Genomic DNA, 26,923 nt, shown 5'->3' on the forward strand with positions numbered 1-26,923 from the left:
ATGCTGGTCATCATGCTCAACTGCGTGACCCTGGGAATGTTCCGGCCCTGCGAGGACGTCGAGTGCCAGTCGGAGCGCTGCAGCATCCTGGAGGTGGGCCCGTGGTGGGCATCCCCGGGTGCGGGCGTGCGGGGGCAGCCCCTGGGTGCGGGCGTGCAGGCCCCGCCTCCCAGGCCCCGCCTCTCAGGCCCCGCCTCCCGCCAGGCCTTCGACGACTTCATCTTCGCCTTCTTTGCGGTGGAGATGATCATCAAGATGGTCGCCCTGGGGCTGTTCGGGCAGAAGTGCTACCTGGGCGACACGTGGAACAGGCTGGATTTCTTCATCGTCATGGCGGGGTACGGACCCCCTGGCCCCCAAAGCTAGGGCTGCCCGGCGGGTGGCGCCAGTGCCTGACCGAGCCTGGCTGGGAGCCCCTGGGGCCCACCAGGAAGGGGGATGGGCGGTGCCCTCTGCAGGCCCCCCCCCCCCCGCCCCAAGCCTAATCTGGGAGGAGGCTGAGGGTGGGGAGCCTCTGCCAGGGAGTGGGACGCGGTCCTGGGGCTCCCTGTGCTGGCAGTGGGGGTGGCAGGACAGGCAGATGGGGTGAGCGGTAAGGGGCCCCAGTGGTGACCCAGGGAGGCTCGGCGTACAGCTCAGGGACCGGGTCCCCAACGTGTGGTCAACCTGCCCTGGGCCTCTTGGCCTCAGCTGGCGGGTGCCCTGGAGAAGGGCTGTGCTCACCTCTGTCCCCGGGGCTGTGGGCACCCCCTGAGCCTCTGTGTCCCGCTGCCCCTCCACCAGCATGATGGAGTACTCCCTGGATGGACACAACGTGAGCCTCTCCGCCATCCGGACGGTGCGTGTGTTGCGGCCCCTCCGCGCCATCAACCGTGTGCCCAGTAAGTGATCCCTCCGTGGGACAGGACTGGGTGTCCTACCGGCCTTACTGACAGCTCTCAAGGGTCCCCTAGGGCACACCGCCTGCTTCTGGACTCTCTGGCCCCAGCACAGACCCTCGTCCTGGGGGAGGAGGGCCCTGGAGGATTTGCGCCTTCTGGGGAGAACAGAGCCGTCCTGGACCATGTTGGGGGTGTGACAGGCAGGCAGTGTGGGGTCCTGGCTCCCCACAGTGTGGCGGGGTGACCGGACGCTCTGGGCCTCGGGCTTCTCATGTGCACGACATTTGGGTCACACTGGGGGCATGCCACTGACTCTCTCTGGTCCTGTCTCCGCCAGAGGCATCTGGTGCTTCAGGACAGCGTAGAGAAGCTTCCGGGAAGTCACGTGGGTGCTTGTTTGGAAAGCGGCCCGCCCTTACACAGGTCACCTGCCCATGCGGGGGAATGGTCTGAGTCTTTTCCGGTGTCGCGTCTGAACTCAGCCGTTCCTCTTCCTGGGCAGGAGGGCAGTGCCCGCGGTACCACGTAAGGCGTGTGTGTACGTGTGTGTGCACGGGTCTGCGCGTACCGTGTGCACACAACCTCTACAGCGGGGAGGCCTGAGTCCTGGTGGCCTCGGCACCCAGGCCTGTCCCACAGCCCCCCGAAGGGTGTGCCCCCCCCCCCCCCGCCAGGGACCAGTACCCCCCCTGCCACGGGCCCGTCAGCTCCACCAGAGGGCAGGTGTCACGGAGTTGTGCTGTGCTGGGGGACCCCTGGGTCTTTTTCCCGCCTGCCCAGCTGGCTCTGTCTTCAGGGTTCAGGTGGGGCTCAGGTGCTGTGTGAGCCTGGGAAAGGTACTGACCTCCCTGAGCCTCGGTTTTCCCAACTGTAACAGCGGGACACTAGTGGTACCCCCCCCCCCCCCAGGTGGCTGTGAGCGTGAGGGAAGCTGGTGTGTGTGGCTCTCAGCTCGGTGCCTGGCATCCACCACGTAGTCTGCTCACCTGGGTCCACCTTTGAGAGCAGGGAAGCCACAACACGGCCCATTTCTGCAGAACTCACTTTTCAGGCTAAATGTCTGCAGTGTCCAGAATTGCTCCCAGCAGCCTGGCCTCCCTCTGGGGACATTTCCCTGTCCCAAACTGCATACCTCCCCTAGGCGGAGTTGCATCTCACTGGCTTCCTGGGGTCCACTCTGATCCCTGGATCACATCTGTGGCCCTTTGAGCCAGTTCACGTCTGGCTGCGTGTCCCACAAATCTTCCTCCCCGTTGGGGCCCCTGGGTGGCTCAGTCGGTTGAGTGGCCGACTTCGGCTCAGGTCATGATCGTGCGGTCCGCGAGTTTGAGCCCCGCGTCGGGGTCTGTGCTGGTGGCTCGGAGCGTGGAGCCTGCTTCAGGTTCTGTGTCTCCTTCTCTCTCTGCTCCTCCCCTGCTTGTGCTCTGTCTCTCTCTGTCTTTCAAAAGTAAATAAATGTTAAAAAAAAAAATTAAAAAAATCTTCCTCCCCGCCACTTCTGAAACTTCCATGCCATTCCTGGCTATGGTTCACCCCCTGTGACCCCAGGTGCCCGTTCTGCCATTTGCCACTTCACAGGTGCTGCTCTGAGGCCTCGGCACCTGCCCCCCTCCCCCACCCCCTGGCCGAGGGTGCTGTTTGCTGCCTGAGCCTTGGCCCTTGCTTGTCTTACCCTTGTTCAGGTCTGGGAGGGGACAGGTGCAAGTGAGTAGAGGGTACACAGGGCTTGGGTGACTGGATTAACTTACCCTGTCACAGCCCCCAGCACCCAGGCAACAAGGGCTTCAAAACTCTCTCTGGAAAAACCACCACGTGCCCTGGGTGTCTGTGCGGCCCCCCCTACCTCCCTCCAGTGCAGGGCCCATTTCTGCATGGTTCCCGCAGAGCACGGAAAGAAATGCTCCCAGCCCTGTCCCCATTGCAAGACCCCAGGCTCCTGAGGGCTGGAGGCAGCCCAAAGCCTGAGCTGCTGGGGCCCCTGGGGCTCTGGCAGTCATTCAGGAGGAGTGGGGGGGAACCCATCAGCCTCGAGACCTAGGCCCACAGCCCTACTGTCCTTTATGTAGGTCTGATCCACGGGGGTCCTTGTGCCTCGCCCGCTGAATGTGTAGGGACACAGTGCAGGTTCCCCCCACCCCGAGTCGCTGATACCCATGTATGAACAGCTGGAGGGTGCAGGGCCCACAGGAGGGGTGGGCGCCTAAAGGAACCCCAGGAGAGCACCGCCCTGCTGACTTGTTTCTTTGCCACCTGCAGGCATGCGGATCCTGGTCACGCTGCTGCTGGACACACTGCCCATGCTCGGGAACGTCCTTCTGCTCTGTTTCTTTGTCTTCTTCATCTTCGGGATCGTGGGCGTACAGCTCTGGGCTGGTCTGCTTCGCAACCGCTGCTTTCTGGATAGCACCTTTGCCAGGTGGGTGGCCCTAAGGGCTCTTGTGGGTGGTGCACCCCCAGCAGGCTCCTCCCCTTCCAGCCCAGCCCCAAGTGCTCCGCCCCCCAGCAGGCTCCTCCCCAGCCCAGGACAGTGCTCTGCCCCAGCAGGCTCCTCCCCTTCCAGCGTAGCCCCAGATGCTCCGCCCCCAGCAGGCTCCTCCCCCGCCTGCCTGGCACCTGATGCTCCATCCCCAGAAGGCTCCTCCCCCAGCCCAGGACAATGCCCCGCCCCCAGCCCAGGATAAGACTCCGCCCCAGCAGGCTCCTCCCCCTGTGGCCCGGCCCCCCCCTGATGCTCCACCCCCAGGTGGCGTCTCCCTCTCCAGCCCAGAACCTGACGTTCTGCCCCCAGCCCAGGACAATGCTCCACCCCCAGCAGGCTCCTCCCCTTCCAGCCCGGCCCCAGATGCTCCGCCCCCAGCAGGCTCCTTCCCCCAGCCCAGGACAGTGATCTGCCCCCAGCAGACTCCTCCCCTTCCAGCCCAGCCCCAGATGCTCCGCCCCCAGCCGGCTCCTTCCCCCAGCCCAGGACAATGCTCTGCCCCCAGCAGGCTCCTCCCCCGCCTGCCTGGCACCTGATGCTCCATCCCCAGAAGGCTCCTCCCCCAGCCCAGGGCAATGCCCCGCCCCCAGCCCAGGATAAGACTCCGCCCCCAGCAGGCTCCTCCCCCTGTGGCCCGGCCCCCCTGATGCTCCACCCCCAGGTGGCGTCTCCCTCTCCAGCCCAGAACCTGACATTCTGCCCCTATCCCAGGACAATGCTCCGCCCCCAGCAGGCTCCTTCCTCCAGCCCAGGACAGTGATCTGCCCCCAGCAGACTCCTCCCCTTCCAGCTCAGCCCCAGATGCTCCGCCCCCAGAAGGCTCCGCCCCCTCCTGCCTCGCACCTGATGCTCCACCCCCCAGCAGGCTCCTCCCCCAGCCTAGGATAGTGCTCCGCCCCCAGTCCGCTTCCAGTCTAGCACCCAATGCTCCACCCCCAGAAGGCTTCTTCCTCTCCAGCTTTAAGCTCTAGGAACTTGCCCTTTCTAGACTATTTCTGGTTGGGGTTCTGGTTTCTTTGTTTTTAGGTGTGGTTTTGTTTTTCTGCTAATCCGCTTGTGTTTCACTGTTTCTGTCCGCCTGTTTTCTTTCACTGCCTTCATGTTTCCCAATTCTGTCTTTCATTGTTTTCTTGCTTCTGTGTCTTTCTCTCTCTGTGTCTGTCTCTGCGTGTGTTCCTGCGTATCTTGGCTTCTCTCTCTCCATCTCTCCACATCTCTCTGTGTCTCCCTCTCTGTGTCTCCCTCCCGCCCGCCCGCCCGCAGGAATAACAACCTCACCTTCCTGCGGCCGTACTACCAGACAGAGGAGGGCGAGGACAATCCCTTTATATGCTCCTCGCGCCGGGACAACGGCATGCAGAAGTGCTCGCACATCCCCAGCCGCCGTGAGCTGCGCGTGGAGTGCACGCTGGGCTGGGAGGCCTACGGGCAGTCGCAGGCCGAGGGCGTGGCTGGCGCGGGCCGCAACGCCTGCATCAACTGGAACCAGTACTACAACGTGTGCCGCTCGGGCGGCTCCAACCCCCACAACGGCGCCATCAACTTCGACAACATCGGCTACGCCTGGATCGCCATCTTCCAGGTGGGTCCCGGCTCTGCGGCCCAGGGCCTGGGCCTCGGTTTCCCCATCGAGGGGGTGCACCGAGCGTGGGGGGGCCCCGGGGGGTCGGTTCACTTGCCCTACCGGCCCCACGGTGGGCCCCCGAGGGGACGCAGGCGAGGAGGCCCCTGCCACCCTCCCAGGGCCATCCGTGTGTGCAGCCGCCTGCCCCCCCAGGTGATCACGCTGGAGGGCTGGGTGGACATCATGTACTACGTCATGGACGCCCACTCTTTCTACAACTTCATCTACTTCATTTTGCTCATCATCGTGAGTGTGGGCGACGGGGCGAGTCCTGGGGGCTGGGCAGGATGTCTGTGGCCGCCAGCGCTAGCGGGTGGAGGTGCCTTGTGTCGTGACAGCTGACCGCAGACCCCTCAACTCCCCTCTCGGTGGACGTCGCCACGTCCTCAAGGCTGCGCCATCCGAGCCTCTGCTGACTCCCTCGGGGACCCTGCACTAGGCGAGCTGCAGGGCGGGCCAGAGCAAAAGAGACCCAGGGCTGCCCGTGCTAGGGCCGGGGGGCTTCCGCTGAGCTCCCGGCGGGAGGTGGTCAGAGGAGAAAGCCCACCTCCGGGAGGCCTCGTCAGGCCCTCCCACGGCCAGGTCCCGTCTGGAGGCTGCAGAAGACTCCGGACCGTGTCTTGGGGTCACGGCCCTCCACGGTGTTCACGAGCCTCCGGACTCAGCTCCCCGCAGAACAGGTTGCCCCCAAAGGCATGGCTCTCTGGAGCGTAGGTGCCCCACCAGGCACAGCTCCCTACGGTGGAGATGGGCCTCCAGACATCGTGGTGTCCGAGGCAGGGTCTGTGAAGACCCTGCTGTGCACAGAGACAGGCAGACGCCCTGCCCTCGTTTCTGACCACAAGTGTGAGCAGAGGAGAGCATCGCGTGGTGACCCTGCCACGGAGGGAGTGAAGCTGAGGGGTTTTGGAAAGGTCCGCCCTGGAGAGGCGGGCGGTGGCCACGGTCGAGAGGGTCTCGTCGGGAACAGAGCGAGTGGGGAAGGGGGCGAGCCGTGCAGGTGACGGGAAGGGGGGTCTCTCCCACCCCTCCAGCCGCCGTGTCCTCCACATGTGCGCAGATGGGGGCAAGGGTCCGTGCAGCCCGCGGTGGGTGCTGGGGCTCGGCGTCGCATCAGCAAGGACCCCATCCATCCTGGGGCGCTCCCACCAGCCTCACTCACAGCTGGGTCCTCGGCCACCGTGCGGTGGCTCTCCCGGCGTCTCCCCCCGGGGCTCGGTCTCTGTCGTAGGGGCACCCCGCCCGACCCCGACAGCCCGTGACCCCCTCCCCCACGGCCTGGGTCAGCGGCCGGGCCACAGGAGGCTCACCCCTGCCCGCCTGCTGCAGGTGGGCTCCTTCTTCATGATCAACCTGTGCCTGGTGGTGATCGCCACGCAGTTCTCGGAGACCAAGCAGCGGGAGAACCAGCTCATGCGGGAGCAGCGCGCACGCTACCTGTCCAACGACAGCACGCTGGCCAGCTTCTCGGAGCCCGGCAGCTGCTACGAGGAGCTGCTCAAGTACGTGGGCCATGTCTGCCGCAAGGTCAAGAGGCGCGGCCTGCGCCTGTACGCCCGCTGGCAGAGCCGTTGGCGCAAGAAGGTGGACCCCGGCGGCGCCCTGCACGGCCAGGGTCCCGGGCGCCGGCCGCGGCGCGCGGGCAGGCACGCGGCCTCCGTCCACCACCTGGTCTACCACCACCACCACCACCACCACCACCACTACCATTTCAGCCACGGCAGCCCGCGCCGGCCCGGCCCCGAGGACACCAGGCTGGTGCGGGCCGGAGCGCTGCCGTCGCCGCCCTCGCCGGGCCGCGGGCCCCCCCGATGCCGAGTCAGTGCACAGCGTGTACCACGCGGACTGCCACGTGGAGGGGCCGCAGGAGAGGGCCCGGGTGGCGCACACCCGCGGCCGCGGCCGCCGCCGGCCTCAAGCTGGCCACGGGGCTGGGGGCCATGAACTACCCCACCATCCTGCCCTCGTCGGTGGGCGGCAACAGAGGCGGCACCGGCCTCGGGCCCAAGGGGAAGCGGGCCGGCGGGCCTCCGGGCGCCGGAGAGCACAGCCCCCTGAGCCTGAGGGGCCCTGATCCCTATGAGAAGATCCAGCATCTGGTCGGGGAGCACGGTAAGGACCCCGGGCCCGGCCTGTGGAGAGGAGGTGGGACCTGGGCCCGGTGAGCCAAGAGGAGGCGGGACTCTCACATCTGCCCTGCCCGTGTGCTCCCCGGGGAGGGCCCCGGGCCCCCTTGGGCCGTGACACGACCGGTGGCAGGGGGACAGCACCTGGTCTATAGCGAGCCCCACGTAGCCTCAGTGCAAGTGCCACACCAGCATTTGCCCACGAGGGTGTGAGAATTTGAGGCTGACAGAACCCCTCAAACCTCAAGCCTGTGTCCTTTTGCCGCCCCCCTCCCCCACCCCCGGCCCCAGGAAGGACCACCTGCCCATGTCTAGGGCTGACCACTTTGGAAGAGCATCTGGTCCCCTTCTAGGTGGGGGGTGCTGGGGCAGGGGGAGGGAGGGAGAGATCACGGAGCCCCCGAGGGCCCGGGGATGTCCCCTGACACACTCACGGTCCCTCCCCACTGAGCTCCGCGGCACCCACCTCGGATAGGCAGGTGGAGGGACACCAGGTCCCCTGCAGACTGCAGGGCCTTCCCAGGGGGTGCGTGCAGGGTGCGGGCCACGGCACATCCGGAGCAGGCAGGGCAGGGCCGCCGGGTGCCTCCCGGGAGTGTGGAGCCGCGGTTGAAGCTGCAGGGTGAAGTCGGGGTGAAGCCGCCCCTGGGTCCCAGAGACTCAGCACAGGAGAGCGGTGTCACGGCTCCTCGGCGACTGTTGTGACTCTTCTGTGTCACAGTGACGGAGGTTCAGATAGCAGTGACTCGGGACGCTGCAATGAATTACGCCTCGCGAAGTCCGAGACCGTGGCTCGCGTTCTGTTTGCGTGGGTGGCCTGGCTGTGGGGCCCATCGGCCGCTCTGCTGCTTCGAGGCCCTACCCTTGGGTGTGGGCGGAGTGAGCGCGGGGTGCGCGTGCGTGCGCCGTTCACCCCGCGGAGGCCTCCGCCGCAGGGGCGGCCCGGCAGCCTGACCCCGCCCGCGTCCTTCCCCCCGCAGGACTGGGCCGGGCCCCCAGCCGCCTGTCGGGCCTGAGCGTGCCCTGCCCCCTGCCCAGCCCCCAGGCGGGCACGCTGACCTGTGAACTGAAGAGCTGCCCGTACTGTGCCAGCGCGCCGGAGGACCCTGACTTCGAGCTCAGCGACTCGAGAGCGGGGGCTCGGAAGGCAACGGGGTCTACGAGTTCACGCAGGACGTGCGGCACGGGGACCGCCGTGACCCCATGCGGCCCCCCGCGGCGGCGGACGCGCCAGGCCAGGGCAGCGCGCGGCAGCGGGCGCGGCGGCGGGCGGCCCCGGGCGAGCGGGGCGGGCCGGGCCGCGTCTGGGCCGCCTTCGGTGGCAAACTGCGCCGGATCGTGGACAGCAAGTACTTCAACCGCGGCATCATGGTGGCCATCCTCACCAACACGCTGAGCATAGGGCGTCGAGTACCACGAGCAGGCAGGTGGCCGCGGGGCCCACCTGAGGGTGGGGGCGGGGCCAGGGACGGTGGCTGCTCAGTCGCTTGACAAACGCTCCTGTCCCTCTCTGGGACTGGGTCCTCATCGAGTGAGCACGGACACGCGCCGTGCCTCCCATGTGGAGCTTCTACCCATCTGGGGTCCGCGGAGAGCACCACAGACCTAGCAGAGGCCAAGGGCGTTCCCCAGGCCACCTGGTGGCTCGTCTGAGGATGGGCTCAGCTCCTGCAGATCAGGGCTCCCCTTCCGTGAGCCAGGCCCGCTGGGATGCTCCTCGTGGCCACGGGAGCCCAAAGTGTAGAATGGCTCCCGGGAGCCCGTGGTGGGGTTGTCTGGCCCCCTAGCAGCCATTGAAGCCCTCCTCACCCCCCTGCCCTGGACCGAGGCCTTTGCAGGAAGGGCGGCAGCCGGGGTCTGGCAGGGAGAAGGCGTCCTCTTTAGGGACCAGGCTGGTTCACTCAGGGTGACCAAATGGAGTTCCTCGTGTCCCATCCTTCAGGCTTTTCCAGGGGTTTACACGGCTTTTCTCGTTCTGGAGGATTTAGGGAAAACCCGAGCAGTGGTGGCTTTCCGCAGGCCCCGTGTGGGGAGGCTCTTTTCGGGAGGGTGAGAGCCAAGGACAGGGACGTGAGCAGACTTCAGGGGACCCCTTGGTAAGGAAGAGCCTCTGCACACGTGGACACGTGCACACGCCGGTGTGTGTGGTTATGTGAGTGCATGTGGACATGTGTAAGACCTACCCGTGCAGATGGGAACACGGGTATAGACACGTGTCGTGTGTGCACAGGCGTGCTCACGTGCGTGGGAACATATACATTAGCTCAGGCACACACACAGATAAGTCAGCAGGTCCCCAGTAAGAAGACCTCTGGAACCTCCTGCCAGCAAGAAGGGGTATGCAAGGCCCCCAGACGCCAGGGAAGCAGGTGCAAGGCAGGTCCCCCACGCCTACCCTGGAGCTGGTGCCCCCACGTTCCCGTGGCCTCCATTTGCTCCGGTCTCAGACATGCTGGCAGGGCCTAGGGGAGCCAGAGACGGTCAGGGCGGGAGGGCCAGGCAGGCTGGGATCCGCTTCCTCCTCCAGATGGCAGCCAGTGAGGTTGCTTCCAAGCCGCTGCATCAGTGTAGTCGAGCCCGCGCTCAGATTCCTGGGGGCAGGGAGCCTTCCTGCCTCGGAGGGGTGGGAGCCGTGGGTGGGGCGTGACGGCCTCCCCACTGCCCGCAGCCTGACGAGCTGACCAACGCCCTGGAGATCAGCAACATCGTGTTCACCAGTGTGTTCGCCCTGGAGATGCTGCTGAAGCTGCTGGCCTGCGGCCCGCTGGGCTACATCCGGAACCCCTACAACATCTTCGACGGCATCATCGTGGTCATCAGGTGGTCCCCTGTCTCCCGCCTGGGCCACGGGGCCCGGGACCGCACCCCCGCCCCGCCCCGAGAGCAGAGCCCCAGTCGGAGGGAGAGGGCTTGCTGGCAGTGTTTCTGGCAGGCTACAGGGTCACACATCGTGGGCAGGGCGGGGTCCCCTCCCTGGGACCAGGTCCCTTCCTACTGGCGCTGCCAGCTGCACGCAGTCCACCACGTTTCAGAATGTTTCCAGAATGTGGTGGAGCCGTTGCCTGTGGGGACAGCGTAGACCCTCGGCGGCCCTTCTGCCTCCTGGCTGGAGTCCACTCAGGGCTCCGTGCCTGCAAGGAAGGCCAGCTTCCCTCTGGGATATCTGCTGCATGGCGTCAACATGGGAAGGAGTGGGAGGATCTGGGGATACCTGTCTCCCCCAGGAGGAAGCAGGGCCTTCGGGAGTCAAGGGGGTCCCCCCTGGCGGGGACAGGGTTGAGTGGGAGCAGACGAGGTAGGCAGAGCTCGCTGTGAGAGGCACAGGATGGGGAAAGGGCCCCGGATGGAGAAGTTTCTGACCAGATCAGAGCCCAAGTTCTGGCAGCTGCTGGGGGGGGGCAGCCACCAGCGACAGCAGCTATTTAGATGGCGAATCGCACTCTCCCCCCCCCCCCCCCCCCCCCCCCCCCCCCGCGGGGCTCTAGTCGCCTTGACACAGCTTAACTTCTCCTCAGCCACTGAGGCTCCCGGGCTGGCATTCCTGCTTTGGGAAGAGTAGGGGCCAGGGGGCGTGGCAGGGGGGTGTGTGTTTGGGGGGGGGGGGGGGCCCAAGGCGGGGGCGTGGTCTTCGTGAGGAGGGGGCGTGGCGCTGGGGAGGCGGGGGCGGGGGCGTGGTCCCAACGCGGGCCCCTCCTGACCCGCCGCCCGGCCCGCAGCGTCTGGGAGATCGTCGGGCAGGCGGACGGCGGCCTGTCGGTGCTGCGAACCTTCCGGCTGCTGCGGGTGCTCAAGCTGGTGCGCTTCATGCCCGCGCTGCGGCGCCAGCTGGTGGTGCTCATGAAGACCATGGACAACGTGGCCACCTTCTGCATGTTGCTCATGCTCTTCATCTTCATCTTCAGGTGGGCCGGCTGCCGGGGAGCCGTCCTCCCCCTCTGCGGGGCTGCGTGGTCGGGACCTGGAGCGCAGGACGCGTGCCGGGCACGGCCCGCCCACCGCTCCGCCCACCGCTCTGCCCCCTGTTTGCGGAGGCTTCGTCACTGGTTCTCTGTTCAAACTTCATTGGCTGGCCTTCCGTGTGCTGGCAGGACCTGTGGGACCCCAGAGTGGGCTCCACTCTGCAGGCTCGCAGCCGGGTGGGGGGATGGGCAGGACCCCCAGATGGATGGATGAGGATCTGTGCCCCAAGGAAATCAGGGAAGGAGTGGGAGCAGCCTTCACCTGCTGTGTGCTGAGCACCCACTGTGTGCCAGCCTGGCGTGGGGTCAAGCCTCAAGGATGGGCTGGGGCAGAGAACGGCCCAGGCAGGCTGAGCGAGACAGGCCCCGGTTTCTCCCACCCCGGTCTCCGTCTTCCCACCTGTAGGATGGAGGTGGCTAGGCCATGGGCACCGGCAGGGAGGCCCCTGTAAAGCAGGAAGCTGGGGACTGGGCCAATGGGGAAGGCGTGGAAGGGCAACCCCTGGGGGCAGGGATGGCCACGTGGCGCTGCACCTGCTCACTTGCTGCCCGCCTCCCTGCCATCCTGTCCTGCCCTTAGCATCCTGGGCATGCACCTCTTCGGGTGCAAGTTCAGCCTGACAACAGACACCGGAGACACGGTCCCCGACAGGAAGAACTTTGATTCCCTGCTGTGGGCCATCGTCACCGTGTTCCAGGTACAGCCGGGGTGGGCAGGCATCCCCTGACGGGAACGGCGGTCCCCGGGAGAACCCCCCACCCTGCTCGGGGCAGCCCCAGCATGTGCCTTGGTCTGTCTGAGGCCAGTGCGGTGAAGCCGCCCCCCAAGGCTCCCCGGCATCTCCAGCCCCAACCGGCCCCTCTCCGCAGATCCTCACCCAGGAGGACTGGAACGTTGTCCTCTACAACGGCATGGCCTCCACCTCCTCCTGGGCGGCCCTCTACTTCGTGGCACTGATGACCTTCGGCAACTATGTACTCTTCAACCTCCTGGTGGCCATCCTGGTGGAGGGCTTTCAGGCAGAGGTGAGGGGCGGGCATCCCACCAGACAGACATGGAGAGCGAGCGTCGTTTTGCCACCACACCTGCCCTTGGCAGTAATCTCGGGCCGAGCCCTCCCGGCTACGCCCAACTCCACGCCAGCCTAGCCCAGGGAGGAGGCCTGCGTGGGGGTGTTTGACGCAGATGGTTCCTGTCCCAGGGGAGCCTCACGTGTGTCTTCTGTCTGCGGGCACAGGGTGACGCCAACAGATCCGACACGGACGAGGACAAGACATCTGCCCACTTGGAGGAGGACTTTGACAAGTTCCCAGACGCCCGGGCGACGGGTGAGCGTTTGCACCATGGGGGTCGAGGGGGTGCCATTCACCCCATCCTGGCCTAGCACGGGCTCCCCGTGGGCAAGTTCTAGGGGGCACGTTCGCTTCCTGGAAGCTCTGGGGGTGCAAATCCCCGCCTCCTGTCTTGCAGAGGTGAAGATGTACCCACTGGCAGTGACCCCCAACGGGCACCTGGAGGGCCGAGGCAGCCTGCCCCCTCCCCTCATCATGCGCACAGCGGCCACGCCCATGCCCACCCCCAAGAGCTCCCCACACCTGGACCCGGCCCCCGGCCTCCTGGAGTCGAGGCGCGGCAGCAGCAGCTCTGTGGACCCCCAGCTAGGCGACCAGAAGTCACTGGTAGGGACCCTCCCCTGCCCCGGCTCCAGGCTTCACCCACGCGGGTCCTTGGGGCCTTTCCCAGTATGAGTGTGGGTCCAGTCCCACCCCGTGGGTCCCCATCCCCGAGTGGAGGAGACAGGCGCTCCGTTTTCCCGTACCTGGAGCCAGAGCGGCAGCTCTTGCAGACGGAGCGGGAGCGGAGCACACGTGGGAGCGCGTGGCAATCCCTTCCTCCCCGGCCGTTCATCTTCCCGACCGAAGTGAAAGACAAAAGCCGGTAGAGCACAGGACATACCTCTGGAGGGCAAAGGAAAGGGACAGCAGGGAGGGGACACACGATAGAAGCCGGGGGGTAGGGGGGACACATGATAGAAGCTGGGCGGGGGCTCCCCATGCAAACCCAGGAAACGCCGCCCCAGCAGACACAGTCCACCCTGCTTCCAGAAGGCAGGGGAGGGGCGGGTGGGGGGGCAGAGTGGGAGAAGCTAGCCGCCGAGGGGAAGCCAGGGGTGGGCGGGGCATGTACACGCAGGAAAGTCGAGGCAGAGCAGGAAGATGGGACGTAGTGTGGCCATCACCGAGAAGCACTCAGCCGAGCAGCAGCATAGCGGCCTGATTCATCCAGCCTGGATGCTGGGGACCGAGGGAGGGGGACAGGCAGCGTCGTGCTGGCCCCGGGAGGTAGAAGTGAGTAACAGCGGAGAGGGCAAGGAGGCAGAGGCAAAACCCCTGTCTCTTCTGAGACAGCAGCCCAACAGTTGTACAAGTCCAACGGTGGCCAGTTAGGAGCTGATTTGGGGGCCCACCCAGCAGCTCTACCAGTGTCTGAGGATGTCTGGCCCAGTGCTGGTGCCAGGCTTGTTGATAAGCACCCCTACCTGCTCTCCAGGCCAGAACGGTCAAAGTTGCCCAGTCCCAATCCCAACCCGGCCCCGGCCTCAGCCCGGGTCAGCCCAAGCTCAGCCCAAGCTCCAGCCCCAGCTCAGCCCCAACTCAGCCCCAATTCAGCCCCAGCCTCAGCCCCAACCCCAACCCAGCCCCATCCCAGCCTCAGCCCCAACCGGGCCCTGGCACAAGCTCCGGCCTCAGCCCCAGCCCCAGCCTCAGCCCAGCTCAGCCCAAGCTCCAGCCCCAACTCAGTCCCAGCCCCAGCCCCAGCCCCAGCCCAACTCAGCACTCCCAACACTCACTGGCTGTCTCAGGCTCTTCGTTGACCGGCTTTGTGCCACAGGCAGACCACTGAAAACGCAGTCTGCTCGCTGGTAGGGTTGTGTGCGCGTTACAGGAGGTGATCTACAGACAGATGCCGCCTACAGCGTTAGTAGTAATGCAGCTGGTCAGGAAAAGCCCCTGTGGCCAGGTGCCCAGGGCCTGGGATGTCTCGGCGGGGGGCTGGCCCTGCTCACTCCTCACCCCCCCCCCACACACACAGTCCAGCCTCCGAAGCTCGCCCTGTGCCCACTGGGGCCCCAACAGCGCCTGGAGCAGCCGGCGCTCCAGCTGGAACAGCCTGGGCCGCGCACCCAGCCTCAAGCGCCGGAGCCAGTGCGGGGAGCGGGAGTCGCTGCTGTCCGGGGAGGGCAAGGGGAGCACGGATGAGGAGGCGGAGGACGGCAGGCCGGGGGCGGGGGCCTCGCCGGGGACGCGCACCGTCCCGCTGCGCCGCGCCGAGTCCCTGGACCACCGCAGCACGCTGGACCTGCGGCCCCCGCGGCCAGCCGCGCTGCTGCCCAGCAAGTTCCACGACTGCAACGGGCAGGTGCTCGCCCTGCCCAGTGAGTTCTTTCTGCGCATCGACAGCCACAAGGAGGACTCGGCCGAGTATGACGACGACGTGGAGAATGTGAGCGGGGCCGTCCTCCACACCTCCCTCCTGTTTGGGTTTGTTCTCCAAAGCAGAGTCTGAGGCGGGGACCCAGGGCACGTCACTCGTGGGGTCTCCTGGTGCCCCAAGACAAGTGGGTGGGGAGAGCAGGACAGGCTGAGCAGCCCTTGATGCCGTCCCGGGACACGGCCTCAGCTCATCCACCGGAGCCCTGGAGCAGATTGGCCCCGGGCTCGACCCTGCGCCCACCTGAGGGGTGGTTCCGAGCCCCGAGCAGGTCAGCCCCTGGCAGGCAGCTCCTCAGATGCAGAGGGCAGGGCCACCTTCTCAGTGAGGCCCTTTTTCAGGGTGGTTCTGCAGGATGGGGGCCAGCTGGGGGAGGGGTCCCCTGGACTCCCAGCGGGGGTCTCTGTCAGTGGGTGGGGAGGACCAGGCTGGAACTGCTGGGACCCCAGAGACAGAAGGATGGGGCTGTGCCTAAGGAGGAGGCGGGCCCTGAGTGTGGGAGGGCCCGCGGTGGGGGGCGGGGGCAGGCTGGGAGGGGCCCTGAGGACCTGCGTCCTCTGCCCCCAGAGCTGCTGCCTGCGCCTGCGCAAGGTGCTGGAGCCCTACAAGCCCGCGTGGTGTCGGAGGCGGGAGCCCTGGGCCCTGTACCTCTTCTCCCCGCAGAACAGGTGAGGGGCACGCGGCGAGGGGCTGACTCCGCCCCCTGGGTTCCTGCGCTCCCTCTACGCAGTGAGCGTCCCTGGGCCTCGGGGTCTCTTGCGCCCGGAGCTGTTTTCTCTGGGGCTGTAGCAGCCATGCTGTCCCTGGAGCGGGTCACGCTGCCTCACGTGCCCAACCGCCCAGGTTCCGGGTCTCCTGCCAGAAGATCATCGCTCACAAGATGTTCGATCACATCGTCCTGGTGTTCATCTTCCTCAACTGCATCACCATCGCCCTGGAAAGGCCTGACATCGACCCCAGCAGCACCGTGAGGCGCCCTTCTGGCCCGGGGGGGTGGGGGCACGGCTGAGTGCCGCCGGCCCCTCTCACCAGCCTGTCCTTGCAGGAGCGTGTCTTCCTCAGCGTCTCCAACTACATCTTCACGGCGATTTTTGTGGCTGAGATGATGGTGAAGGTACCAGCGGGCCCAGCAGTGTCCAGTTTCTGTACTTGTCCCAGCCCCCAATTGAATGTGCCCCCCACCTGGGCTCCTCCTCTGCGCCTCCCAGGTGGTGGCCCTGGGCCTGGTCTCCGGCGATCACGCCTACCTGCAGAGCAGCTGGAACGTGCTGGACGGGCTGCTGGTCCTGGTGTCCCTGGTCGACATCGTGGTAGCCATGGCCTCCGCCGGTGGCGCCAAGATCCTGGGCATCCTGCGAGTGCTGCGCCTGCTAAGGACGCTGCGGCCTCTGAGGTGGGCGGGGCCTCGGCCGAGCCAGGGAGGGGTGGGGCCTGGAGTCAAGGAGGAGGCAGGGAGAGGAGGAGTGGGGGAAGGGGCGGGGCCTTTGCCGGGTGGGGGTGGGGTTGTGGAGGGGCGGGTCCTGGAGTCAGGGAAGCGGGAAGGAGGGGGGGCATGGGGGATGGGGGTTGGGGGCTGGGTTCAAGGATGGGCCCCTGCTCTGCGTCCAGGGTCATCAGCCGTGCTCCAGGCCTCAAGCTGGTGGTGGAGACTCTGATATCGTCACTCAGGCCCATCGGGAACATCGTCCTCATCTGCTGTGCCTTCTTCATCATCTTCGGCATCCTGGGGGTGCAGGTGCGCACCCTGCTTGCCCGTGGGTGTCCTGGCTGTGGGATAGTGGTCTGTGGTCAGCAGCAGCCCGGCAGCCCTGGGAGGGCTGTGCGGGGCGGGTCTGGTGGACTCGTGGGTCCGCCCCCGTGAGTTCCGACCCGGTGGGAAGAGCAGGCAAAGCCGTCAGAGTCAGGGTCTTAGGGAAGTCCCGGCCGCCTTGGGAGCCAGGAGGGCGGGGCCCTCCGGATGACCCCGACGCCCTGGTCAGCTCTTCAAGGGGAAGTTTTATTACTGCGAAGGCGCCGATACCAGGAACATCTCCACCAAGGCCGAGTGCCAGGCGGCGCGCTACCGCTGGGTCCGGCGAAAGTACAACTTCGACAACCTAGGCCAGGTGGGCGGGGCGGGGCTCTGGTGGGGGATGGGCAGGGCAGGGATGGGGTGCAGGCAGCGGGTGCAGGCTGCCCTCCTCCTTCTGGGAAAAACGGAAACCCCGGACGGCAGTCACGGTCAGGTCTGTCTGCGCCGGAGACCATCAGCGGGGGGGTCGTGTGGTCCCTCGGGTGTCTCGGGGCGAAGGCAGGGCTGTGGTGACCACCCTTGCTCCGGCCCCGCAGGCGCTGATGTCCCTGTTCGTGCTCTCCTCCAAGGACGGCTGGGTGAACATTATGTATGACGGGCTGGACGCCGTGGGCATAGATCAGCAGGTGCGGGGGGCGGGGGGGCAGGCCTGGCCTCCCGGGACCCACTTCTCCGTGTCTTCTGGGTTGTCTCGGGCAACATGACCCCAAGAGGCTGCCTTTGGCCTCGGAACTCGCGGCCGTGTGGGGCCAGAGCTCTCCCAGGCAGCCCCGTCTCGGATCCTGCCGTGCGTGGGCCGTCCTGGGGACAGGTGCCCTCTGGAGGACGGGGACCCATGTGTCACTTGTGTGCCGCAGCCGGTGCCCAACCACAACCCGTGGATGCTGCTCTACTTCATCTCCTTCCTGCTCATCGTCAGCTTCTTCGTGCTCAACATGTTCGTGGGCGTCGTGGTGGAGAACTTCCACAAGTGCCGGCAGCACCAGGAGGCCGAGGAGGCGCGGCGGCGCGAGGAGAAGCGGCAGCGGCGCCTGGAGAGGAAACGCAGGAGTAAGGCGCTCCGGGTGGCGGTGGGTGGGCCCCTTCCACCCGCGGGAGCCCCGTGCCCGTGGGACTGCGGAACGGCTCAGGCCGGGTCTCCCTCCCACGCGGGCCCCAGCAGCTTCTCCGCGGTGGGACCGGAGTGCCCCGCCTCGTCCTGGGCCTGCGTGGGGGCCGGACCCCCCCCCCCCCCAAGGAGGGGCCAGGACAGGGGAGGGCGCCGGGGACAGGTGGCGCGGGGGTCTTCTCCCAAGGGGCACAGGACACGAACGAGACCCCCGGTTTCCAGCGCCCGTCGCCACAGCGGCAGGTCCGTTTCCCGAGGGAAGAGCGAGCGAAGCCGTCAGTCAGACAGGGTCTTAGGGGAGTCCCAGCCAGCTGGGGAGCAAGGAGGGCTTCTTGCAGGAGGGGGCCTGCTGAGTGTCCCCACCTGCCCCGCCCCGTGTGGAGTGTCCATGCCCCACCCCCCGAGGCCAGCTCAGACCATCTCCTTGTCTTTCCAGGCACCTTCCCCAGCCCAGGTATCTGCCCCCCGCCCTGCATGTCTTAGCGCCCCCCGCTTCGGCCAGCCAGTGCACGGGGCTACGGGCTGGCCTGGGCTCCGTTGCTCTGTTGCTGCCATGGGGACGGGTGGACATTGCAGGCTGGTGCCGGGCCTGCTGGGGTCCATCGCGGGGTGGGCCCAGGATGGCTGGGGGGTGGGCGCCAGGCATCGGCGGGAGGGAAGATCCGCTGGCTCACCTGCCTGGTGTCCGTGTTGCGGTCTCCAAGCTCGGGTTCGTCCCTCCACCTGGCTGCCTGCATGGCTGGAGCTCTCCTGCGTCCTGGGGCACCTGCCAATCTGTGGCCGCTCCCCGTCCCCGGCACTGGCCTGTCCCGCCCGGCTGTTTGCATTTTTGGCTTTGTGAGCTAAGCCAAGCTCTCTAGTGACTGCACGCCAGCCCAGGGAGCATGAGGGTCCCGGGGAGGGGTCGGCTCCCAGCAGCCCTTGCTCTCCCAGGCCCTGGGCCATCTGGCTCGGGCCGCCATAGCTCTTGCCACCCTGGCCATGCCTGTGCAGGGTGCTGTGGCCCAGGAGTGTGTCTGTGTGCGGTGGGGGCAGCTGTGCTTTCACTTGGTGCTCAGCCGACACCAATAAGCTCTAACGGGGTGACTGCAGGCAGCATTTAGTGCAGGCAGAACCGTTGGAGGACGCATGACCCCCGCCCCAGGTCGTGGCCATCAACCTCAGATGGACCAGAGGTCCGGCAGAGCCCAGACAGCAGGCGGTGGCCACTGGCCCCTTGGAGGACGAGGAGGGAGGGACTCTGGGCCTGGCGACCGGGGCCAGCTCATGCCCGGAACGAGAGAGAGAGAGCGCAGGGGGTAGGCCAGCCTGCCCTGTGGCGGCTGGGGTCGGGGATGGACTGACCCTGCCGCCCGGGAAGGCCCTTGTCTGCTCAGGCTTCCTGGTCAGGGCGTTTGCACTGGTGTTTGTCAGCCCAGGAGGGCCGACGACGAAGCCCAGCTTGGGAGCCCCCGGCAGGGTGGGGACTGAGCGGGGCCCCAGGGCAGGGCCCAGGTGGGGTCTCGGCTGCCAGGCCCACTCCTAGGCCCTGCCCTGGGGTTGGGGCCCCCTGATCAGATGGGCGACATGCTCCTGAGACCCAGTCCCCCAGGCCTCCCCTCCCGTGGTTCCAGCCGGCAGCAGGAGCCGGACGCGCAGGGAGCCACTTCTTGCCCCAAATGGTGCCCCCTTTCTGGGGAGAAACTCTCCCCCAAGGCTCGCGCAAACCCCCGTGTCTGAGCCCAAGGCCCTTCCCCAGCAGCTTGCACACCGCAGTTTCCGAGCAGACGAACGGGGCCATCTTGGTGCCGCGGGGCGCAGGCAGCCCCCTGCCCCAGCTCACGGCACCCTCTCCCTGCAGAGGCCCAGCGCCGGCCCTACTATGCGGACTACTCGCCCACCCGCCGGTCCATCCACTCGCTGTGCACCAGCCACTACCTTGATCTCTTCATCACCTTCATCATCGGGGTCAATGTCATCACCATGTCCATGGAACACTACAACCAGCCCAAGGTGGGGCTCAGTGCCTGGGGACTCCCGCTCCCCCCGCCCCCCACCGCCGTCCGCAGGACCAGTGGCGAGGACGCAAGCCCTGGGAGGGCCGTTGGTGGGGTCTGACGCTCAGCGGGGTGGACCTGGTCAGAGCCAGGGGCGGGGGTCCCACGTCTGCAGACTTTCCCAAGCCCTCGCTGGGGTCGGTGGGGTACGTGAAGCTACGGTTTGAGCAAAGCGTCCTTGTTTTCCTTTTTTTAGAACTGGTTGAACCTCCCTGGGCCGTGTGCCCTGGGGGGCCCTCCCCCTCTACCTCCATGGTGCCATCTGCAAATGAGGAGGGCCCTCCCCCCAGTAGTGCTGTCTGTGGGAACATCCAGCTGCCCAGGCGTCAGCTGGGCAGGGGACGGGCAGGGGGAAGGCAGTCGGCTTTTTATTTCACCCTGATCTGGTCTGCGTCCCCATTTCATCAAAGAAAGGACAGGTGTCTTTCTCCTGCAGAGGAAGGGACGAGAACAACAGAGCCTCCCACCCTGAACCTACGTGGCTTTCCTTGAAGCCACGCCGGGTGTGGCATGGCCACGTCCTGGGATGTGGGTAGGGGTCCACTTGAGGCTGGGCCAGCGGTCTGGGCTTGGGAGGGACCGGTGCCCTCGGCCCAGAGGCTGTCCACGCCGCCAGACCAGGCGCTGCCCTGCATACAAGGGCTTGTTGGCCAGGCCCGAGGTACGAGGGTCTGCTGGGGCGGAGGGGGGTGGGGCTGGCACACAGGCACCTCGGGCGGGCCCTGCAGCCTGACGCTCTCTTCACAGTCCCTGGACGAGGCCCTGAAGTATTGCAACTACGTGTTCACCATCGTCTTTGTCTTTGAGGCCGTGCTGAAGCTGGTGGCTTTTGGGTTCCGGAGGTTCTTCAAGGACAGGTGTGTGGGGCGGGCCCCGGAGCCTGGAGGACCCTTGGGGCACGGGCGGGTGAGAGCCACAGCCCTGCGCCCCGTGGTCCCGGCCCGAGGCCCGACGACGCGGTCCTGCCGCGTAGCGGTATGGGACGCAGCCGGGGCGCCGGAAGGGGGCCCTGAGCCCGCCCGCCTCCTGCCCCAGGTGGAACCAGCTGGACCTGGCCATAGTGCTGCTGTCCATCATGGGCATCACGCTGGAGGAGATCGAGATGAACGCGGCCCTGCCCATCAACCCCACCATCATCCGCATCATGCGTGTGCTCCGTATCGCCCGCGGTAGGCCGCCCGCCTGTCCCGCCCGGGGACCCCTGCCCGTGGCCTCCGCGGCCCGGGCCCAGCGTCCTTCCTCGGCTCGCCCTGCGGCGTCCCCCTGGGCTCGGTCTGGGGGCCGGGGAGCGTAAGGGATGGGGGTGGGCCCGGGGTCTCCGGCAGCAGGGGAGGGTCAGACTGGCCCAGGCGCCACGCCCCCCACTGATGCTCGGCTCCTGGCCCTAGTGCTGAAACTGCTCAAGATGGCCACAGGCATGCGGGCCCTGCTGGACACGGTGGTTCAAGCCCTGCCCCAGGTAGGTCAGCAGCTCCTCGACCCGGGGCCCGGGTCCGCTTCACGGCCCTGAGGTGGGCATGACAGCCGCCCCCAAGACCACAAGACGCGGGGGGGGGGGGGCCTCACTCGATGCGATTCATTCGCTAACACGGTCAGCGGTCTTGCAAAAGCCACGGTAACTGCCCCACGTGTGCAGGGAACGCCTCTGCTGTGCTGGCAGAGAGGAGGGCTGTGTCTCTCTGGGCCTCGGTTCCTCTGGGAAAGACTGGAGACCAGGGCGCACCTCCCCCAGTCCGATTCTGGATGCAGTGGGCAGAGGATGTGGACCAGAAGGACTTGTCTGAGTTCAGAGGACTGCATCCAGGGCGTCCGTCCACCCCTGTGTCCTTCTGTCCGTACGTCCAACTCTCCACCAGCCATCCATCCGTCTGTCCATCCGTGTCTTTCTCTCCATACATCCCAACTCTCCACCAGCTGTCCGTCTGTCCATCCACCCATGTCCTTCTGTCCATACATCCAACTCTCCCACCAGCCATCTCTCCGCCTGTGTCCTTCTGTCCATTTGCAGGCCTCCCACCAGCTACCTGTCCGTCCACCCCTGTGTCCCTTCTGTCCATCTCTAGCCCTCCCACCAGCTATCTGTCCGTTCACTCCTGTGTCCTTCTTTCCGTACATCAGCTCTCCCACCAGCTGTCCGTCCACCCCTGTGTCCTTCTGTCCATCTCCAGCCCTCCCACCAGCTATTTGTCCGTCCACCCCTGTGTCCTTCTGTCCATGTCCAGCTCTCCCAGCCAGCTGTCCGTCTGCTAGCCCAGCACGTTCCTATCCAGCCGCTCGCTCACCCCCACAGCCCCTCCTCTCCAGCCATCTGCACACCACACACCCCCTCCCACCTTCGGCCAGCCCCCTCCTGTCCCCTCTGCGGCCCCTGAGGCCCGTGCCAGCAGGAGTGATGGGGGGAAGGGGTGGAGGAGTCAGGGGGATGGGTGCTAGAGAAGGAGCGGCACGGGTCACAGGACGCCAGGGCGCCCTGCCAAATGCGGCATGTGCCAGGGCTGGGCAGGGGGCAGGACGCCCTAGGTCTGCATAGCTAGTCCCCAGTGGGGTCCCTGAGGCTGGAGGTGGCCTGGGGCTCTGAGGAGCAGAGGAGCAGGGGGCGGTGGGGCCCGGGGTGCAGGGTGGGTGTGAGGAACTGAACCGAGGAGGGACCGAGGTGGGGGTGCTGGCAGAGGGGCCCCCGGGGGCCACAGAGCTCCAGGGCCTGAAGGGACGGGTGGAGAACAGGGCTCGAAGGCAGCCTCGGGAGCCTGGCCAGGAGCGTGGGTGAGGGCGGCGAGGTGGGGCGCCGAGAGCCCAGCGGGTGGGGGCTGAGGCTGCCCCTGACCTCACTCTGCTTCTCTCTTCGTGTAGGTAGGGAACCTCGGCCTACTTTTCATGCTCCTGTTTTTTATCTATGCTGCCCTGGGGGTGGAGCTGTTTGGGAGGCTCGGTGAGTGTGCGCGGCCTCGCCCACGCGCATGCGGTCCCCGGGCACCGGGTGCCCGCCCGGCAGACACCGGCCACCTGCCTCCTGCCCCATCTGTGTCCTCACCCAGCCGCCGCCCCCATCAGCCCTCTCTGCCCAAGACCCGCCCGTGCATCGGCCTCACACAGGGGCATCCGCGCATTCGCAGGAGCGTGGTGCCAGACCCCTGACACGCATGCACACACGGACGTGCACGGATACACACGTGTTCACGCCTAGCCAGGAGGACGGGGCCATACGTGAGCGTGAGGAAGTGTGCGCGTGCAGATACGCACTCGCAGGCACATGCACCCGTCTCCCCGCTTCTTGTGGTCCCCGGGATACAAACGCTGCCCCGTGTCCTTTTTAATGGTCACCGGGGATTCTTTCCACCCCCCAGGCCCGAGGCTCTGGCCAGCGTGGGCAGGGAGCAGGTGGGGCTTTCCAGGACAGCCCAGTCCCTTGGGATCTCCTCAAAAACACCCGATGTCACTGAGTGCTTAGTGGCTTCCGGCAGCCGCCAGCGTGGACTTGTCTATAAGGCGGCGGAGGTGGCCGTCACAGCTCAGGGTCTGCCCAGAGGGGATCCTGGGACTCGGCAGCTGGTGCCCCAGACCCCAGCCCCCTATTCGGGGTGCTTCCTATGCCCTGCGACAAGGCAGCCGTGTCCGTCCTGGCCCTGGGGCCCGAGGGCATGCTGACCTGAGAGGCAGGCCTGGGGAGCAGGGGTGCCCTCTGCTGGGGCTCAGCCAGAACCGGCTGCCACGGAGGGCTTGGCCTGTGTACCCGCAGACCGTGTCCACCTGGAAAGTCTCACATGTCGGGGTGGGGCTCCAGGCAGCCCTGTTCCCCTCCCCCGGCCTTGAAAGGACACGGCCCCCACAGAGGCCAGCACCCACCTGCCAGGGCCCCCGAGCTGCGCGCGGGTCCTTTTCCCCAAGAGAGCGCGATCTGCTCCCTGGGGGAGGGCAGGGCTCTCGGTTGGGTCCGGCGTGGCCCTGTGTGGCCTCGGGGCCCAGGGTATACACCGCCCTGCAGAGCCCTCGGGCTGACCGAGCGAGGGTCTCCCCGGCAGAGTGCAGTGACGACAACCCCTGCGAGGGCCTGAGCCGGCATGCCACCTTCTCCAACTTCGGCATGGCTTTCCTCACGCTGTTCCGCGTGTCCACGGGGGACAACTGGAACGGGATCATGAAGGTAGCACCTGAGCCGTTGCGGGGGGTGGGGCGCCCAGGGGATGGGGGGGAGGGGGGCGGGGGGCGGGGCGCCCTGCAGTCGCCTGCTCTGCCTCCGCAGGACACGCTGCGGGAGTGCGCCCGCGAGGACAAGCACTGCCTCACGTACCTGCCAGCCATCTCCCCCATCTACTTCGTCACCTTCGTGCTGGTGGCGCAGTTCGTGCTGGTCAACGTGGTGGTGGCCGTGCTCATGAAGCACTTGGAGGAGAGCAACAAGGAGGCCCGCGAGGACGCCGAGCTCGACGCCGAGCTGGAGCTGGAGGTGGCGCGAGGCCCCCCCCGCCCGCCCCAGGCCCGCGGCCCCACAGAGCCCGGACGCCCCCGGCCTCCTGGTCGTGCGCAAGGTGTCTGTGTCCCGGATGCTGTCCCTGCCCAACGACAGCTACATGTTCCGGCCCGTGGCGCCCGCCTCCGCCCCACACCCTCGCCCGCTGCCGGAAGCGGATGCGGAAACCTGCTCAGGTAAGGCCCCTGGAGGCGGCCGGTGGGACGGGGCGGCCGGGCCTCCGCCAGGTGGCCGAGGCTGCAGCGTTCTCACCTTCCTGCCCCAGGGCCTGCCCCGGGTCTGTCCACCTCTGCACACTCCCTGCCCACGGAGCCCTGCACCTCCCTCCGGGTCTCTTCGGCCGCACCGTCCCCAGCCAGGGACAGCGACGCCCTCGGTGCCCTGTCCCCTCGGGGCGCAACCCGCTCCCCCAGCCTCAGCCGACTGCTCCGCAGACAGGTAGGAGAAGCCCTCCGAGTCCCGCGGCCCAGGCCTGGGGGCCCCACCGTGGTTCCCTCCCGTTTGAAAGATGAGTAGCGGGGACACCAGGGGAGGGGGGCACGTCCCTGCAGTCTGGGACGACGTACAGGGCCCAGGAACCGCGTCTCCTCGGGCACTAGTCTCAGTCCCGTGCAGCGCAGCACCCCTGAGCCTCGCCCATACCCTGAGAGCACTCTCCACCTGCCGCGGCCTCAGATCCTCTCTCTGCCACGTGCCCTGTGCTTGGGCTTCCGGGCCCTGCTGGCGCTGTGCAGGGTGGGGGCTCTGTGCCCAGCGGGGCCTCCCGGGCCACAGCAGGCTCTGCCTACGGGAGTTCAGGTCCTTAGTCCTCTGTCCTCGCTGTGCCCCCAGCACGAGCGGTGCGTTCGGCATAGGTGGGGCCGGGGGACGGCGTGTCCGCTCGCCCTGGGGAGTCTCGGTCCTACTCTGCGGGTGGGGTGGGGGTTCCCGCGCCCCTGGCTGCTGCCTGGGTCCTGCCCGGCCTCCTTGGTCACTTGACCCTGTATCTTTGCAGGAGGCCGTGCGCACCAGCTCCCTGGAAGGGCAGATGGCCGGCCCCAGGGATGGTGGCCCAGGCTGGGCGGAGCCTGGCGGGAAGACCCCCGTGAGGCACGCGTCCCTGGGGGCCTCCGTACGGTCCCCACCCCGTTCCCCGAGGCCCGCCAGCGTCCGCGCCCGCAAGCACACTTTTGGGCAGCGCTGCGTCTCCGGTAGGCCGCCGGCCCCAGGAGGGGAGGAGGCCGAGGCCCCGGACCCTGCTGACGAGGAGGTCAGCCACATCACCAGCTCGGCGCAGAGCCCCTCGGCCTCCCCCGATGCCCCGGGAGCGGGCGGTGAGCCGGACCTGCACGGGTTCTGCGGCATCGACGCCCAGGGCTTCCGGGGGCAGCCGGGCCAGGCGGATGAGCAGAGGCGGCCCTCGGCGGAGCAGGGAGGAGGGGACGGCCGCTCAGAGGTCCGGGAGGTGAAGGCCCGGGTCCCGGAGGCAGAGCCCCCCTCAGGGGCCCGCAGGAAGAAGAAGATGAGCCCCCCCTGCATCTCCGTAGACCCCCCCGCAGAGGACGAGGGCACCGCGCGGCCCCCGGCGGCAGAGGGCAGTGGCACTCTGAGACGACGAACCCCGTCCTGTGAGGCCACGCCACACAGGGACTCCCTGGAGCCCGTGGAGGGGGCGGGGGCGGACGCGGCCGCCAAGGGGGAGCGGCGCGCACAGGCGGCCTGCCGCGCAGAGCACCTGACCGTCCCCAGCTTCGCCTTTGAGCCGCTGGACGTGGGGGGCCCTGGCGGAGACCTGTTTGCGGACAGCGGCCACAGCGTGGCCCCTGAACCCAGAGCTTCCCTTTCGGGGGCCACAGTGCCTCCTGAACCCCACAAAACAGAGCCTCCCGTGCTCTCCAGCGACCCCCCAGAGAAGGGACGGGGGCCGCACCTCAAAGTTCTCCAGAGCCCCCCAAAGAAAGCGGGGTCCCCCCCGGCCACCCCCATCCCGGGTGACCACGTAGACAAGCCCGTGTAGCTGAGGGCACGGTGCCACACAGGTTTTAGCACTGGGGTTGGGGCGCACCCGGCAGGGTGGTGGCCCCGGGCAGGGCTGTGCGTGGACCCCAGCTCGGGCCCTGCCGAGGCAGAGGAGCCCAGGAGGCCGTCCGCCCAGGGAGAGGGAGGCAGACGCCGGGTCTGGACGAAGCAGAACAGGGGGTAGCCGTCGGCCTGGGAGCCTCCGGCCGGTGCGCTCGGGTTTGGGTTTTCCCAGCTCCGCCAAGGCGGTCTGAGGCCTGGTCAGCGGTCCCCTCGCGACCGCTGCATCCCTGGGACAAAGACCAGAAAACGACCAAAAAGAGGAAGTCGGAGGCTGTCCAGCAGAGCCCCGTCCTCACACCCACTTACTTTTCTAGGGAACACGTGCTCGGGGCCACCTGTGCTCCGGTTGGTGGCAGCTCGGTCCCCGAGGCCACCACGGCCACGCTTCACTGTTGCTCACGGTCTGAGTCCTCACCTGTTTGTCCCCCCTCCTCGTCCCCCTCTGTCCGCCTCCGCTCCTGGGCCCGCTGCCCAGCATCTGTGTTGGGGCGATCGAGGCACGCTCGCGTCCACAGGGAGTGGGGTCCGTGCAATAAGCCGGCGTCTCTGCTGGCGGCCCCGCCCGGGCTGGGAGGTTGCAGCAAAGCCCCTGCGGTTCGCGGACGTTTCTTTGACAAATTCAGGTTAAACGTTGCAATAATCTGATACAGGAAATTTGGCTGCTTAATGGAAGGGGGAAGGGGGAAGGGGGTGGGGGGCAAAGCAAAGGGGAATAAATATTAACTTATTTAGGAAACGTGTTTGGTTATCGCCTTCGGGACCCGCACCGCTGCCAGGAGCGCGGCGGGCCCGTTGCCTCACCGAGAGTGGGGCTGGGTGATGCTCCCGGGCCGGCCTCGGAGTCTCCACGGAGGCTTGGCCCGGCCCCCCTCTGGTTCTGGAAGAAAGAGCCAGGC

At 67.1% G+C, this 26,923-nt stretch overlaps 1 protein-coding gene across 1 annotated transcript; it reads left to right on the forward strand.

Annotated features, from left to right (window-relative positions):
- Positions 1-26,672, forward strand: CACNA1H (calcium voltage-gated channel subunit alpha1 H). The gene is given in 37 exon segments (XM_053894247.1): positions 1-338; positions 784-881; positions 989-1,081; positions 3,138-3,297; positions 4,624-4,942; positions 5,138-5,230; positions 6,314-6,655; positions 6,700-7,096; positions 8,091-8,234; positions 8,237-8,511; positions 8,513-8,533; positions 9,779-9,930; positions 10,827-11,012; positions 11,650-11,767; positions 11,940-12,095; positions 12,308-12,398; positions 12,541-12,749; positions 14,164-14,574; positions 15,130-15,230; positions 15,406-15,529; positions 15,608-15,676; positions 15,771-15,955; positions 16,171-16,297; positions 16,542-16,667; positions 16,891-16,980; positions 17,212-17,404; positions 17,899-17,916; positions 19,303-19,454; positions 20,246-20,355; positions 20,534-20,667; positions 20,887-20,957; positions 22,349-22,427; positions 23,518-23,639; positions 23,739-23,977; positions 23,979-24,142; positions 24,232-24,404; positions 24,961-26,672. Coding segments are annotated over 37 exon segments (6,882 nt in total). The 3' UTR covers positions 25,963-26,672.
- Positions 26,673-26,923: the final 251 nt, after the last annotated feature.

This window comes from Panthera pardus, unplaced genomic scaffold, assembly GCF_024362965.1.
Source record: "Panthera pardus isolate Hobbes unplaced genomic scaffold, ASM2436296v1 HiC_scaffold_4, whole genome shotgun sequence".
In the NCBI taxonomy this organism is placed as follows: domain Eukaryota; kingdom Metazoa; phylum Chordata; class Mammalia; order Carnivora; family Felidae; genus Panthera; species Panthera pardus.